This window comes from Neolamprologus multifasciatus, chromosome 3 (genome assembly GCF_963576455.1).
Source record: "Neolamprologus multifasciatus chromosome 3, fNeoMul1.2, whole genome shotgun sequence".
NCBI lineage: Eukaryota > Metazoa > Chordata > Actinopteri > Cichliformes > Cichlidae > Neolamprologus > Neolamprologus multifasciatus.
Window position 1 is genome coordinate 9439557 of NC_140441.1, and position 14488 is coordinate 9454044.

Sequence of the window (14488 nt, forward strand, 5' to 3'; positions counted from 1 at the left end):
TCCCTTTTCATTATATTTCATGTATTCTTAGTAGCCTTGTTATGTTATTTATTGTTTCTTTTTAATCTCCTGTGTTTCTGTATGATGAGTGTCTGATCTCTAGGTGTGGGAGTGGGGATGGAGGGGTGATGAGAAGGTGTAGTGAAGGTGATGTATGTGTATTTTTTCTGCTTCTAATGTGTACATCATTTTGAGTGGCTTCCTTACTGTGTGAGAAGTGCTATGTAAATAAAGTTTTAAGTGATATACTAAGACTTGAGGCATTTACACACCAAGTACATTGCAAAAAATCACAAAACACAATTTTTAAACTTGCCCTGTAACGAATATACATGACAAACATGTTGTGTTTTGTGTAAAATTCATGCTGGATTCAAGCCCAGGACCTTGTTGCTGTGAGGCACCAGTGCCATCACCCAGTGGTGATAACAAAGACCTCAGTCCTACAGAGCAAATGTTTTACATTCAGCCTGATTTGTTTTTCTTCTCCTCCATCATCAGTGATCAGAGGTCTGCACTGTGGGGCAGGATTTAGTCTCATCCAGGTAACTTCAGGATTAACTCTGGTTTTACTGCAATATTAAGATGGTTCACTTCTCATTCCCAGTTTACGCTTCAGTGGGAAATCTATGCTGTGACCTTACACGTAACCTGATGTAACTACACATTGAGTTGACACAGCCTCCAATTACAGTACTGTGATTGGTCTGATCAGCACTGTTGACTCCTGTGCATTTCTCGCTGCTTTTCTGCAGTTTTTGAATTTATCAGTGAGAGAATCACGATCATCTCATCAGTATTGTAGCTGCCCACTTGGAATTACCACTCGTGACGCAGAGAGTTTCAACTGATGCAACTTTATTCTCTCCTCTTTAAACCACCAACAATATGGCACCGTGAAAACTATAAAGATGCACAAACAAATACCATTAAACATTTAAGTAGAAAGTGCAGAAATGTTCACATTTTACTATAGAAAATGATTTTGATTAACTCAAATAGTGACATTGACATAAATCAATAGTTTTTAAACTATTTATGTTACAGCATTTAATAAAATGAATTAACGACAACCTTTCTATCTCTTAAATACATAAACAATCATTCGCAATCATTAAACCAACCTCTTTCTGCTTCCAAGGGTGCTAATCATGCTGAACCAACTAGCCAACCTCCATGCGCATCTCTTAGCCAGTCTTTCCACACTACAAACAAGGGGTGGAAGAACAACCTTTGTTTTCATCATGATGAGAAGATTCGGCGTTAAAGGTTCCAGTGCATGAGGATCATTGATTCCATCAACTGATAATGGGCGACTGTTGACAATAGCCATGGCTTCATATAGCAGCGTTCTGAGAGAGGCATCATCAAGTCGACCTGGGCACTGTGCAAAGGTAGCATTCAACACATTCCTAACCGTTCTTATTTGCCTTTCCCAGACACCTCCTGCATGGCTGGCGGAAGGGGCGTTGAAGACAAATTCGCTTTATTGTTATTGTTTTTCAAATAAGGTCTCCAATTGCTTGGCGTCGCATTGTTTAAGCACTTCCTTGAATTCATTCCTGGCACCAACAAAGTTGGAACCTTGGTCATACTGTAATTGTTGGACAGCTCCTCTAAGGCTGATGGAGCATCTCAATGCATTGATGAAAGAGTCTGATGACAAATCTTCAAGCATCTCAATATGGACAGCTCTTGAGTACAGACACGTGAAAATCAGACCATATCTTTTGTGTTCTTTGCGTGCTGTCTTTACAATGAACGGGCCAAAGCAGTCCATGCCGCTAGATGTGAAGGGTGCTGAGGCTTCAAGACGTTCTTTAGGGAGTTCAGCCATTCGCTGGCTCTCTGTAGGCCGTCGAAGTTTCCTGCAAAGCACACAGGTGTGTATCATTTTGGCCACCAGCTTGCTCCCACCAATGACCCAGAGTCCATTTGCTCTAAGCTCCATTTGTGTCTGGCCTCGACCTTGATGGCATGTCTTAGCATGGTAGTGGGACACAATCAGCTTGGTTATGTGACTGTTGCTTGGTAAGATGAGTGGGTGCTTCACTTTGTGGCAAAGAGATGACCACTTTAATCTCCCACCAACACACAACAGTCCATCAGACCAGATGGGGTCAAGACTGTAGAGAGAGCTTGAGTTTGGAAGGTCCCTTTTGGCTTGAAGCGTTTTTATTTCATGAGGGAAGGCGTGCTGCTGTACAATCTTTATCACTGCTTCGACAGCCTTCTCACGCTCCTCAATCGTTGCATGTTCAGTATGCTTTTGTTGAGACCTCAGTCTTTTGATTCTTGCAACCACCTTTATGAGTTTCGTCCAAGATGAAAACTGATTCAGACAATCGAGAATATCATTGAAGGTACTGACGTCAGTTGCGAGCACCTGAATTGTCTTGACTTCGGGATCACCAACAAGTAACTCAGCTGGAGTGCTGGGTGTTAGACGTAACTGGTGTTCCCAGAGAAACTTTGGTCCTCGCAGCCAGTTTGTAGAGTGGATGTCTGAAACATGGAGCCCTCGGAATGCATGATCAGCTGGGTTTTCTGAGGTGTCCACATAATACCATTGATTGGGATTGCTGTTGTCTCTAATGAGTTGAACACGGTTTGCAACAAATATGTGGAACCTGCGAGCGTCATTGTTGATGTAACCAGGTACCACCTGGGAATCGGCCCAAAAGAACTCATCATCAATTTTCATGTCAAGCTCAGCCTTTAACAGGACGCTTACTTTTGCAGAAACCACCACCGCTGCGAGTTCAAGCCTCGGGATATTTGTGACCTTTGAGGGTGCCACCCTTGCTTTTCCCATCACAAGGCTGCAATGAACCTCGTCCTTGTCATTTTTATAGCTCAGGTAAGAACATGCACCATATCCTACGCAGCTGGCGTCCGACAAATGGTGTAGCTCTACTCTGACAATGTTTTGGAAGTCGTGTGGGTGGTAACATCTTGGAATTGAGACCCCATTCAACTTGAAAAGACAATTTTTCCATTTCTCCCACCGTGGCTTCACATCTTCTGGGAGTGGGTCATCCCATCCAATGCCTCTGTGACAAAGCTCTTGTAGGATATGTTTCCCACTTAGGCTGAATGGAGCGATAAATCCAAGTGGATATTAGAGTGAGGCGATGACGGACAAACAACCACGGCGGGTTGAAGACTGATCTTTCAGGCCGATGTTGAAGCTGAAGGTATCATCCTTTATCGACCATTGAATGCCAAGAGTACGTTCTGAAGGGGATGGGTCAAACCCACGAGGTTCAATGGTTGCTGCTCTTTCAGAAGGGTCTAAGCTTCTTCATTTGAGTTAAATTTGTGAAGGCGCAGGCCTCCTTTTCTGCACAACTCTTGTGACTGAGTGATCAGGTCTTTGGCTTCCTCAACTGATGGAACACTGGCTAATCCATCATCAACGTAGAAGTTTTTCTCCACAAAGGCTGATGCTAGAAGATAGTCGGTTTGATGTTGTCGTGCAAGATGCTTTAAACTGAAAGCAAGGTACTCTTTGTGTGTATGTATACGTCATATGTTAATGAACCTATGCATATTCATGTAACCACAATAAAAGAGCAGTGTTACGGGAGAGCAGACGAGAGCAACTGGGGTCAAGAAAAGGAACGGCGCTTGTCCGGTTCTCTCCCGTGCACGAGAAACATGAAGATCTTTGCCTACTTCGTGTCTTGCTTTGCTGTGTAATTATATTGTCTTCAACGTTCCAGCGAATAGGTTTAAGCTACAAACCTATCATTAATTGGTCCTTCGATGCCGGATCCCTGGAGTCGACATTCACCGAGGAGAAGAGACACGCTGAAAGACTGACGTCAGCCAGGAAGTTCCTGTGGATTAGCTGTCTGTCTTTCCTCCTCGATGAATGACGATCGGCGGGATTCGAGGCTGATATTACACGCTAAGCAACACCGAGTAAGTTCCGCGGAGTCCAGTTGTAGTGGACACTAGGCCTATTCTTTGTTATTGTCGTTGTTGTTTTTGTTGTGAGTGTGTTTGTGTTAATGACTGTGGAGCAGGCGTGGTCTGGGACACGGTTGTTGTTGTTATCATGGGTTCCCGAGCAAGTAAGACTGTCTCACAGGGAGATGACACATTCATGCAAGAATTCACTCCCGGCAGCGCGAGCCATTTATATTCTCATAATTGTCATGAGCGTAAACTGGTCGCGGGAGAATTTCAAATGTTAGAAGTTTTCAGGAAAAACAGCAGCCTTGAAGAGCATGTGTAGAAGGCCAGCCCACATCAGCAGCAGTTAAGCTATGCTCTGGTGAATGGCTTTCCCCCACCCCTTGCTGAAACATAATGGTTAGATGATTCTTTAGATTTCCCTGATCAACAACAGCCTGTGCTCCAGACCAATTTAACCAATTGCTAAAAGTAATCTGCATCAAGCTTAGGGTTGATAGGGTAGGCATTTGTCCAGTTCTCTCCCGTGCACGAGAAACATGAAGAACTTTGCCTACTCGTGTCTTAATTTGCTGTGTAGCAAATAGTCCTTAACGTTCCAGCGAATAGGCTTAAGCTACAAACCTATCAACATCCCTCTCTCCTTTTAGGGATAAGGAGACAAGGAGGCAGGTCGATGTCAGCAACTAACACAACAAGCATAAGACAATTTTTTTGAAGGCGGGATAAATATTTATGCAATTTGCAGTAAATTGTGTGCCACAGCATTCACCTGATGAGCTGACTAGTTTAAATATTCTCCTGAAAGTGAAATTCTTACAAAAGCCAGAAAACCAGCTGCCACAATACAACAGTAGTCAAACTGACACTGAGTACATCCAGCAGCTTTTAAATGTCAAACAAGGCTGTGTGCTGCTGTAGATGTTAATGGATCTGGCCCTAAATATTCCCTTTAAGAATCCAAGCTAGAATCAAATGCCTCACATCACACTACAATCTGACACCACAACATTTGCCATCACAGAAAAAGGAAACATAAGTTCTGTCCATCGTCTGTAACTCTGAAATCTGAGTAGCTGCTGTTCTCACTCTGAACCATGATGGAGACAAACAAGAGCATCTGTACCTCTTACCTTTGGCTGTTTCTCTTCTCTCTCTTGATGATTTGTTGATGATTCGTCCATAACTGACGTCCTCAGTTCCCCCTGAAGATCCACCAAGGTCTACACGACAAAGCACATACAGAGGATGTCAGTGCAGGTGACACAGTCCTAATGACATCACTGCTGTTGTTTTAAATATAACACAAAAATCAGTCACATTATTCAGTTTGGCTTCAATAAACCATAACCATAACCAATAAACATAACTGTGCAGGGCCGTGCAGAGAGGTTTAAAGGGGCGGGTGCTCAAAGTTAAAAAGGGGCACATTGAACCAGGCTGAATAACAACAACACACATTCATCAAGAATCTAATATGGGAAGGGCAGGGCTGTGTTGATCTGAGACTGTAGATATTAAAAAGTCCATAGGAGAGATGGTAGCTGATTAAACAAGTGTCATGAGATAATAACAAAATGCAAAGATTGGTGACAGCGCTTGGAACCATAAGGCAACAAAAAACTGTGAGAAATAAACTCGGCTCTGCCTGTGAATCACTCTTTGCTTCTCTTCTTCCTTCCATCCCATCATTTCATATATCACTCTACACTTGCTGTCTATGTGAGAACAAGGCACAACTTGCTATTGCAATAAACTATAATTTAATTATCCACACGTAACAACTCTTGCACTTAATCTATAATAAAATGATGACAGAAAAATGTTATAGCACTGCCTTTAGTAGCCTCACACAGCTCCTACTGTTTCCTCCTCATGTCCTTACCAGGCATGTCTGGACAATGTTATATCATGAGTAATATATATATATTTTTAAATCCATCTAAATAAAACACACACATGCACGAACACACAGTGACGTTTTAGACCTTCTTCACTGTATATACTATGGGCATCACTGTGCTGATCCAGAATCCTTACATTATTATTTATTACTAGAGCTACAATAATAAAGCAATGAGGAGGGGGAAGTAATAAATATGAATTAATGTATTTATGATGATTCCATTTGTTTCACTATCCACTCTGTGCAGGGCAAAGCTTATTACATTTTTAAACTGTAGAGATACAATAATTTTACTGCTGTAAAATCCAAATTTTGTCTTATTTAAAATATAAATCTAATATAATCTGCTTCTTAATGTATGTTCTTTAAAATACAGCGTGTGCTTTTTAATATATTATAATTATAATAATGCATAATTATGTGGACATGCATATTAGATCGTTCTTTAGTGAAATATAATCCCTCCAGAAAGGCAGGAAAAGCCCGGAAACTTACTTTAAAACTAAATATGTTCCCTAAAACGGTGACAGAGCTACAGACCCATGACAGCCTTACACAGGTAGCCAGCAGCTATGACCAGCACTACCTGTGCAGTTAATAAAAGGACAGGTAATATTTGTCACGCTGTTGCACACACAGCACGCTCGTTTGTTTCAGTTCGTCAGTTGCAACAAGACAACTTACCAACGTGTACATAATAAGCTAATACTCCTGTGTGCTATACACTACAGTGTACGCTGTACACCTACTTACTGGTTTTGTCGCATCAGTCTGTGTCTCTGAGTTAACTTGTGTTTCTCCTACAGCTCTGGACCGCAAAAAAATGCGCGTGCTCTTTGTGAGCTCGTTCCCGGCTCGTAACCAGTTCTGCGTTCTGCCGTCAAGAGCGATCATTGGTTAAATGTGATCATGTGACTGATGCAAGCCAGATCCTTTTATTTAGCAAAACTGTGATTAATAGTTAAATATTATTGTTGAGGGGCATAGACAGGACTCCGCACGCACACACACATAAATAAATAAATAAATAAATAAATAAATAATTTTTAAAAAAAGTTATTTTTGAGTTTAATGAATATTATGAGTTTTATTCGTGTTTCTTAATCATTTATGGTCGTGGTGTGATCTCCTCCTGGATCCTTGTTTCCCCCTGTGTGTTGTTGTGTTAGTTTTGCTGCCCCACCAGGCCTGGAGAGTCCCTGCCTTGGAGCCAGCTACTCCTGTGTTAATCACTCACCTGTTGCCGATCTGCCTAATCAAGGAGCTCTATTTAAGAGAGCAGTGGCGCAGCAGTTGGCGTAGGATTGTTAAATTAATAATAGAAATACAGTTAGTGCCCAGCTTGTATAGTTGTGTTTTCAATTACTCTCTTGTTGAAATGGTTAATGTGTTTTGTTGGCCGGTGCATGAGAATACTCATTTTGGCATCTCTTGTTTCCAGGGTGATTACGGAAACGTTTAGGGAGCAGCACACTGTCGAACACAGGCACAGAGGAGGTCGAAGCACTACCACACGTGCACACATTGGGAGAGCACACACTGTGGACTGTTGGCACTGTTTTTCTGTAAATAAACACACTTTCTCCATTCTAAAAGTCCACCATTTGGGTTCTCCTTCAACCAACCTTGACAATAACAATTTTTAAAGCTGTTTAAAGCAACACAACAGCGGCCCAATATCAGACAGAACTGTGAACTACACTCTGTAGAGTGGGCAGCCATAATGAAGCAGTTTGTTTTAATTTGTAGGTTCCAGCTGCTCTTCATATTTTTGGCCACCAGATGTCATGAGAGAGGACTGTGTTGAAAAGCTTTGAGTAATGAACCATTTTTCAACACAAGCTTCAATGCTTCAGAAAGCTTCATTTGGCTATCACTAAACACTTGTAAACATAACGTAATTATATAAAATGGCTTTTTGTTTTGTTTATTGTTATTAGTTTGTTATTGGTTTAATGTTCCTTTAGAGGTATTTGAGCTCTTATGAGGCATTTTTGCAGCATAATCTGTCACAAACAATTCTGAATGATATCAAGCTAATCTGAAGAAGGAACAGTTTTTCAATGACATGTTATGAACATCAATCACTTTTTGACAGCATGTTGTAAATTGTTAATCTTAAAAAAAAATATAGAGTCATAGGGATAATGGCACAGTAAGTGTTTATTTAGTTATTGTTTTTAACCTACACATGCCACAGTCATATAAACAACGATAGTAGCCACACTAAAGCTGTAGATATCATTAATTACAATATCGTGTTTTCTATTGTCATTCGTCAATAGGGATGGGTACCGGTATCCTGACATAAACGGTAGTAACCAGACCGCAAAGCAGCGCACATTTCGGTGCTTTATTTCGGTGCTTTTTTTTTCCTGAGCTGTGACACACTTTAGATTCTAGCCAATCATTTTACGTTTCCGAGGATAGTAGGCGGGTCCAGGTACGTACGTTCTGTTAGAGCAGAGCTACAGATTAAAAATGCCCAAGTCTGGCTGTACTTCACAGCAAAATATGCAAACTCAGCAGCCTGCAACAAGTGCTTTAAGCTGGTACTGTGACACTGTAAAAGGAAGTAACACCTCGAATTCAATGAAACACCTGGCGACGGATAGCGTTTTTTTAAAAAGCCGAAAAATGCGCCGTATTTGATAGCTTGCTGCGAGACCTCACACTGTGCACATCTACTGCGGGTGTGGTGCCTGTTATTGGACCCGGAGTTAGCAACATCCCCCAAAAACACGAAGAGTAGAGTCCTGGCCCCTAGCCCTGCCAGTGTAGCAGAAATGATGACGGATGATGATGCAGCAGCAGCCGTTCTTCTCTGCGTGAGTAGCTTAATGTTGTTCGTGTATAATTTACGTTGAGTAGGCTAACCACGTTATTACATTAATGCATGTAAGGTGAACTAGCAAACATCATCATAGCTACATGCGGTTGTCTTCTTGTTTGATGGCAGATACTCCCTTCACCCTGGCCAAAAAGGCTAAAATGACCAAAGAAAAAGTGGAAAACAGTTAAACATGAGAGGTTTTTGGACAAAGTTTGTGTTTTTTCCATTGTTTAAGCACTGCTTCCAGCCAAGAATGATACCATATATGCCCTATAGCTGCAGAAAAGGCTAACATTGTTATCTTTTTACAAAAAAAACAGCTGTACATGAGAGGTTTTTGGACCAATTTTGTGTTCTCCATTCTTTAAGCACCGGTTTAAACACAGTTTAAGCACCGGCACCGTTTCAAAAGTATCGGTTTGGCACCGGTATCGGATAAAACCTAAACGATACCCATCCCTATTCGTCAATGTGTCATATACTGCCAATGACCCTTTGACAACAAGCGTGGTCATTCGGTCACAAGAATCGTTATAATTCACTAAAGATATATTTTTACCAAATAGGAAGGACAGTTTGTGGCTGTCTGCACATAGTGGCTGTTTGGTCCTGGAATGCGTAACTATATTTATGTATAACTGTGCACTATAGCAATACGTGTTCTCGCGGATGGCAATTAGTTTTTGACAGACGGTTACTTTTTGGTACAGCACCGGAAATATGGTACAAAAGGAAGCCCAGGCGGCATATTCATGAGTTTGTAGTTTATCAGACACTGCTGAACACTACTTAAGCAGTTCACCTTTTAGTGAGACACTGACAATATTTCCCTGAGGGAGGAGCAATAATAATAGACCCACGCACACAGCGTTACATGTTGCAAGTGAGTGTTATTTAGTGCTTCTAACTGTTCAGCTATTGGCTTCTTAGCTCAGCACCACACACAGCTCTCCCCTCCTCTGCAGATGAGCGAGAAACCACACCCTGCCACAATGATCCTTAGTAAAAAAGAAATACAAAAATACACAGTTAAACAATGATCTGAACCAGGTTTACTCAAATCTATACTTACACAGTTTTGATCAAATACATCTAGAATGTTTTACTTAGCTGACCAGCAGACCAACCCCACATTTTGAGTTTGGACTACAAAAAGAAAAAGAAAAAAAGGAAGCTTGGTTTCTGTGTGAAAAAGGAAATAAAGACAGACACTCAGTATGGAACCTTTTTCTATGTGGTTTAGAAATGTTGATGCTATTTTGGGTTAATGTTTCTTTTTTTCTTTTCCTGTGATGAACAGAGACATGTATTGGTTAGCCACAACCAAATCGAAACTGATGAATTTTCCATCTGACACTTAAGTGAAACCCACAGAACCAAATGAGAAAAACAAGGGAGAAAAAAGTGTTTTAATTCTATAGAGAAACCACATATAAAACAGTAAAGTTAATGAGAACATAAAGAATGTTAACATATTCTCCCACTGTTGATTTTGAAGAAAAATAAGCTTTTAAAGTTCCAGTTAAAATTTGATCTTTCCTATTTTTTAGTATAATTAAGTGAAAAAATATATAAAACGAATAATAATTTTGAACATGTGGATGTCCTCTGGTCCAAGGTGAACCAGTTAGAGAGCAGCTGGACGTCAGTGGTTGGACTGGTGGACTACTTCACTGAAGAGTAGACGACGTCTGGCTCTGGTTTAAAGTCTGAACACAAACACACACATTGTTACATATCAATTAGCTTATCAACTGCATTTGATAACATAAGGACAAAAAATTGCTGCTTCCAGTTCCTCTCTCCACCCGGGCAGAAGATTTCTCAGACAGACTGAGAAGGGAGACTTGGAAACATTTGCAAACCTCATCTTACATTAGGAAGCATTTAAACAAATAAAAGTGCAATAAATTACAGGCGGCAATAAAATACACTACTAACTCTTTTACGCTACGTCCACACCTACATGGGTATTTTTGAAAACGCAGTTTTTCTATGTGTTTGGGCCTTTCGCCCACATGTTAGCGGCGTGAATCACCAAAAACTGAGATTTTTAAAAACTCCTGCCAGGTTGGAGAATTTCAAAAACTCAGCTTTTGCCTGTACGTGTGGACAAGGCAAAGGGAGTTCATCACGCAACGTCAAAGGTGTTTGCCTTTTTTCACGTCACACTGTGCGCCACATTATTATTTACATAAGATGAATTTCTACAATAGCGGATAGAGACAAAGTACTGTTGCTGTTAATCTTACTATCTGTAGTTTTTACACGCTGATAGAATAGAATAGAATAGCATAGAATACAATAGAATACAATAGAATACAATAGAATAGAATTCAACTTTATTGTCATTGCACATGCACAGGTACAGGGCAATGAAATGCAGTTTGCATCCATCCAGAAGTGCTTTAGTGATATAGATATATTACAATATATATTAGCAATAATATAGATATGTAAGTATATTACAGAAATGGGTCTATTATGGTATGTTATAATGTACACGGTATGAAGTATGTTATGAATATTCTATAACTATAAGTATGTACAGGCTGTAGTGAGTACAAGCCATGAACAGGATATAAATATGAAATAAAAAACTATACAGAAATATGAGATATACAGTTATACAGAAATGTGAACTATGCAAGTTATAAACAATTGTAGGATTAAAAATTATCATATGTACAGAATGATTATTTACACAGAACTATACAGTAGTGCAGTTAAGATAAGTGAGATATGTGGATAATTTCTACAGAGGTATATAAAGTGCTGGTGGTTGTGAGTGGTGGTTCAGTCCATGTTATAATTGTGTGTTTGAGGGTACGGTTGTCCATTGTGTGTGTGTGTGTGTGTGTGTGTGTGTGTGTGTGTGTGTAGGTGGTTGTGGGTGTGTGTATGTCCAGTCCATGTGTTAATGTGGGTCAGATGTCAGGAGGCAGAGTTCAGGAGTCTGACAGCTGTGGGGAAGAAGCTGCTCCGGTACCTGGTGGTCTTAGTCCGGAGGCTCCTGTAGCGCCTCCTAGAGGGCAGGAGGGTGAAGAGTCCATGTGCTGGGTGACTGGGGTCTTTGATGATTTTCCCAGCCCTTTTCAGACACCGCTTCCTGTATATGTCCTTTATGGCAGGAAGTGGTGCTCCGGCGATGCGCTGGGCAGTTTTCACGACCCTCTGCAACGCCTTCCGGTCCGAGGCAGAGCAGTTACCGTACCAGACTGTTATACAGTTGGTCAGGATGCTCTCGATGCAGCGATAGAAGTTCACCAGGATGTCTGAGGACAGGTGGTTCTTCCTCAGAGTCCTCAAGAAGAAGAGGCGATATATATACACACACAGTTACTGTACCCCTCATGGTGTAATTTTTTTTAAGTGTCGTTTTTTTCCCTGTGTAATAATCAGAGATGGGCAGTAACGCGTTACTGTAATCCGATTACTTTTTTCAAGTAACGAGTAAAGTAAGGGATTACTATTGCAAAAACGGTAATTAGATTACTGTTACTTTTTTTTGTGAGAGTGTCTCATGACAATGACGTAAGCGAGTGCGACGTTTGTGACAACAGCTGTGTGCAGATCAACAATGGATCATGTATCGAGTGCGGAGAGAGTATGAGCGTGCAGCGTTTAAAGCGTGGAAGGACTGACCTTACTTTGAGTTTGATTCCTTAAAAAGTGACAAAAACATTAGCGTCCGCTGTTACTTTTTGGGGGAAGTAATTAGTAATTAGTTACTGATTACTTTTTTCAAGTAACTTGACCAACACTGGTAATAATATTCAACACTGCAATCAATACATTTTTAAAAAAATGCCTCTTTTCTCAAAATGTGTTCAAAAACATAAACAATTGTGGGATACTGTTTGTCCGTGATATGGAGAGCCTAGCGCGTGCTCCCGACGCAGCGAAAACAAATTCTGCAGGGGAGACCTACCTTGGCACTTGTGCACGTGAAGTCAAAGGCAAGATATGCTTTATCATATTTTCTAATCTTTGACTTGGAAGGAAGTTGGTTTGGAAACATATTTGGCAATGCTTCATCTCCTGCTTTGTGTTTGTGTGGGAGCCCCGTCAAAAACCCGTCCATTATGCTAGCAGTATCCAAGTGTTCTTTTTTTTAATTTTTAATTTTTATTCATACCGCACCCCCTCTGGCAATGGCTCTGCGCCCACGCTTTGGGAAACTCTGGTTTAAACAGTGAGGTGAACTAAACTAAATCTTGCGATAAATTCTTTCTTGGTGACAACACACACACTAATGATTAAGAGTGATTAAGTGATTAAAAAAATGCATGCATTGATGGGCCTAGCAAAAATATTTATGCAATACAAGAAAGCAGTCCTACATATTTGTTTAATATGTTCAATGAAAGACATATCCTGGTCAAAAATGACTCGAAGATCCTCACGGTGTTACTGGATGTCAAGGTAATCCCAACAAATGTAAGTTTCTGGTTTGATACCATATTTCTTTTCAGGGCCAAGTACAATAACCTCAGTTGTTATCTGAATTTAGAAGCAATAATGTATGTATGTATATATATATATATATATATATAGGAGATAGAAGCCACTGACATAAAGACAAGAAAGCTCCTTACCATGCATGGAGGGTTTCACCCCAAGTCCAGCACCCTGAGGCTGTACGCTAAGCGGAAGGAAGGGGGCTGGGGACTGGTGAGTGTCAGCACCACAATCCAGGATGAGACAACGAAAATCCAAGTATACATCACAAAGATGGCCCCAACTGACAGCGTGCTCAGTGAATACCTCAGGCAGCAGAAACCCAAGAAAGAGGAGGGAGACGAGGAACCATCATGGAAGGACAGGCCCCTGCACGGTATGTACCACCGGCAGATAGAGGAAGTATTGGTAGTATTGGTATTGAAGCTGGGTATTAAAAAAGTTTTATATCGACGAATCGATAAGGGAATCGTTTGCAAAAATGGCAAACAATTCTCAACAAGAAACAGAGAACAAACAGTTCTCAACAAGAACCGGTTTTCGATACCCATCCCTATATATATATATATATATATATATATATATATATATATATATAAAATTAGAAATATCCTGTCTCAGAGTGACGCTGAAAAACTACTTCATGCATTTATTAATTCCAGGCTGGACTACTGCAATTCATTATTATCAGGATGTCCAAAAAACTCACTGAAAAGCCTTCAGTTAATCCAAAATGCTGCAGCAAGAGTACTGACAGGGACTAGAAAGAGAGAGCATATTTCTCCTGTTTTGGCTTCCCTTCGTTGGCTTCCTGTTAAATCCAGAATTGAATTCAAAATCCTGCTCCTCACATACAAGGTCTTAAATAATCAGGCCCCATCTTATCTTAATGACCTTGTAGTACCATATCACCCTATTAGAGCACTTCACTCTCGCTCTGCAGGCCTACTTGTTGTTCTTAGAGTATTTAAAAGTAGAATGGGAGGGAGAGCCTTCAGTTTTCAGGCCCCTCTTCTGTGGAACCAGCTTCCAGTTTGGATTCAGGAGACAGACACTATCTCTACTTTTAAGATTAGGCTTCAAACTTTCCTTTTTGCTAAAGCATATAGTTAGGGCTGGACCAGGTGACCCTGAATCCTCCCTTAGTTATGCTGCAATAGATGTAGGCTGCCGGGGGATTCCCATGATGCATTGAGTTTTTCCTTTCCAGTCACCTTTCTCACTCACTATGTATTAACAGACCTCTCTGCATTGAATCATATCTGTTATTAACCTCTGTCTCTCTTCCACAGCATGTCTTTTATCCTGTCTTCCTTCTCTCACCCCAACCGGTCGCAGCAGATGGCCCCGCCCCTCCCTGAGCCTGG

The 14488-nt window shown here is 40.8% G+C and overlaps 1 protein-coding gene across 7 annotated transcripts in view; it reads right to left on the reverse strand.

The window, feature by feature from the left end:
- The window catches only part of LOC146521480 (uncharacterized), a 172611-nt gene that overhangs the window by 149923 nt on the left and 8200 nt on the right, over positions 1–14488 (reverse strand). For 4 of the 7 annotated variants that reach the window (XR_014873364.1, XR_014873363.1, XM_085155374.1 and 1 more), the window contains exon 2: positions 5055–5144. The exons of the other annotated variants lie outside the window; for them this stretch is intronic. Coding sequence is in view for 2 of the 4 variants with exons in the window: in XM_085155374.1 (XP_085011500.1) it covers positions 5055–5144 (90 nt within the window). In the remaining 2 variants the exon portion in view is untranslated. The remainder of the gene's footprint in view (positions 1–5054; positions 5145–14488) is intronic. 7 annotated transcript variants of the gene reach the window in all.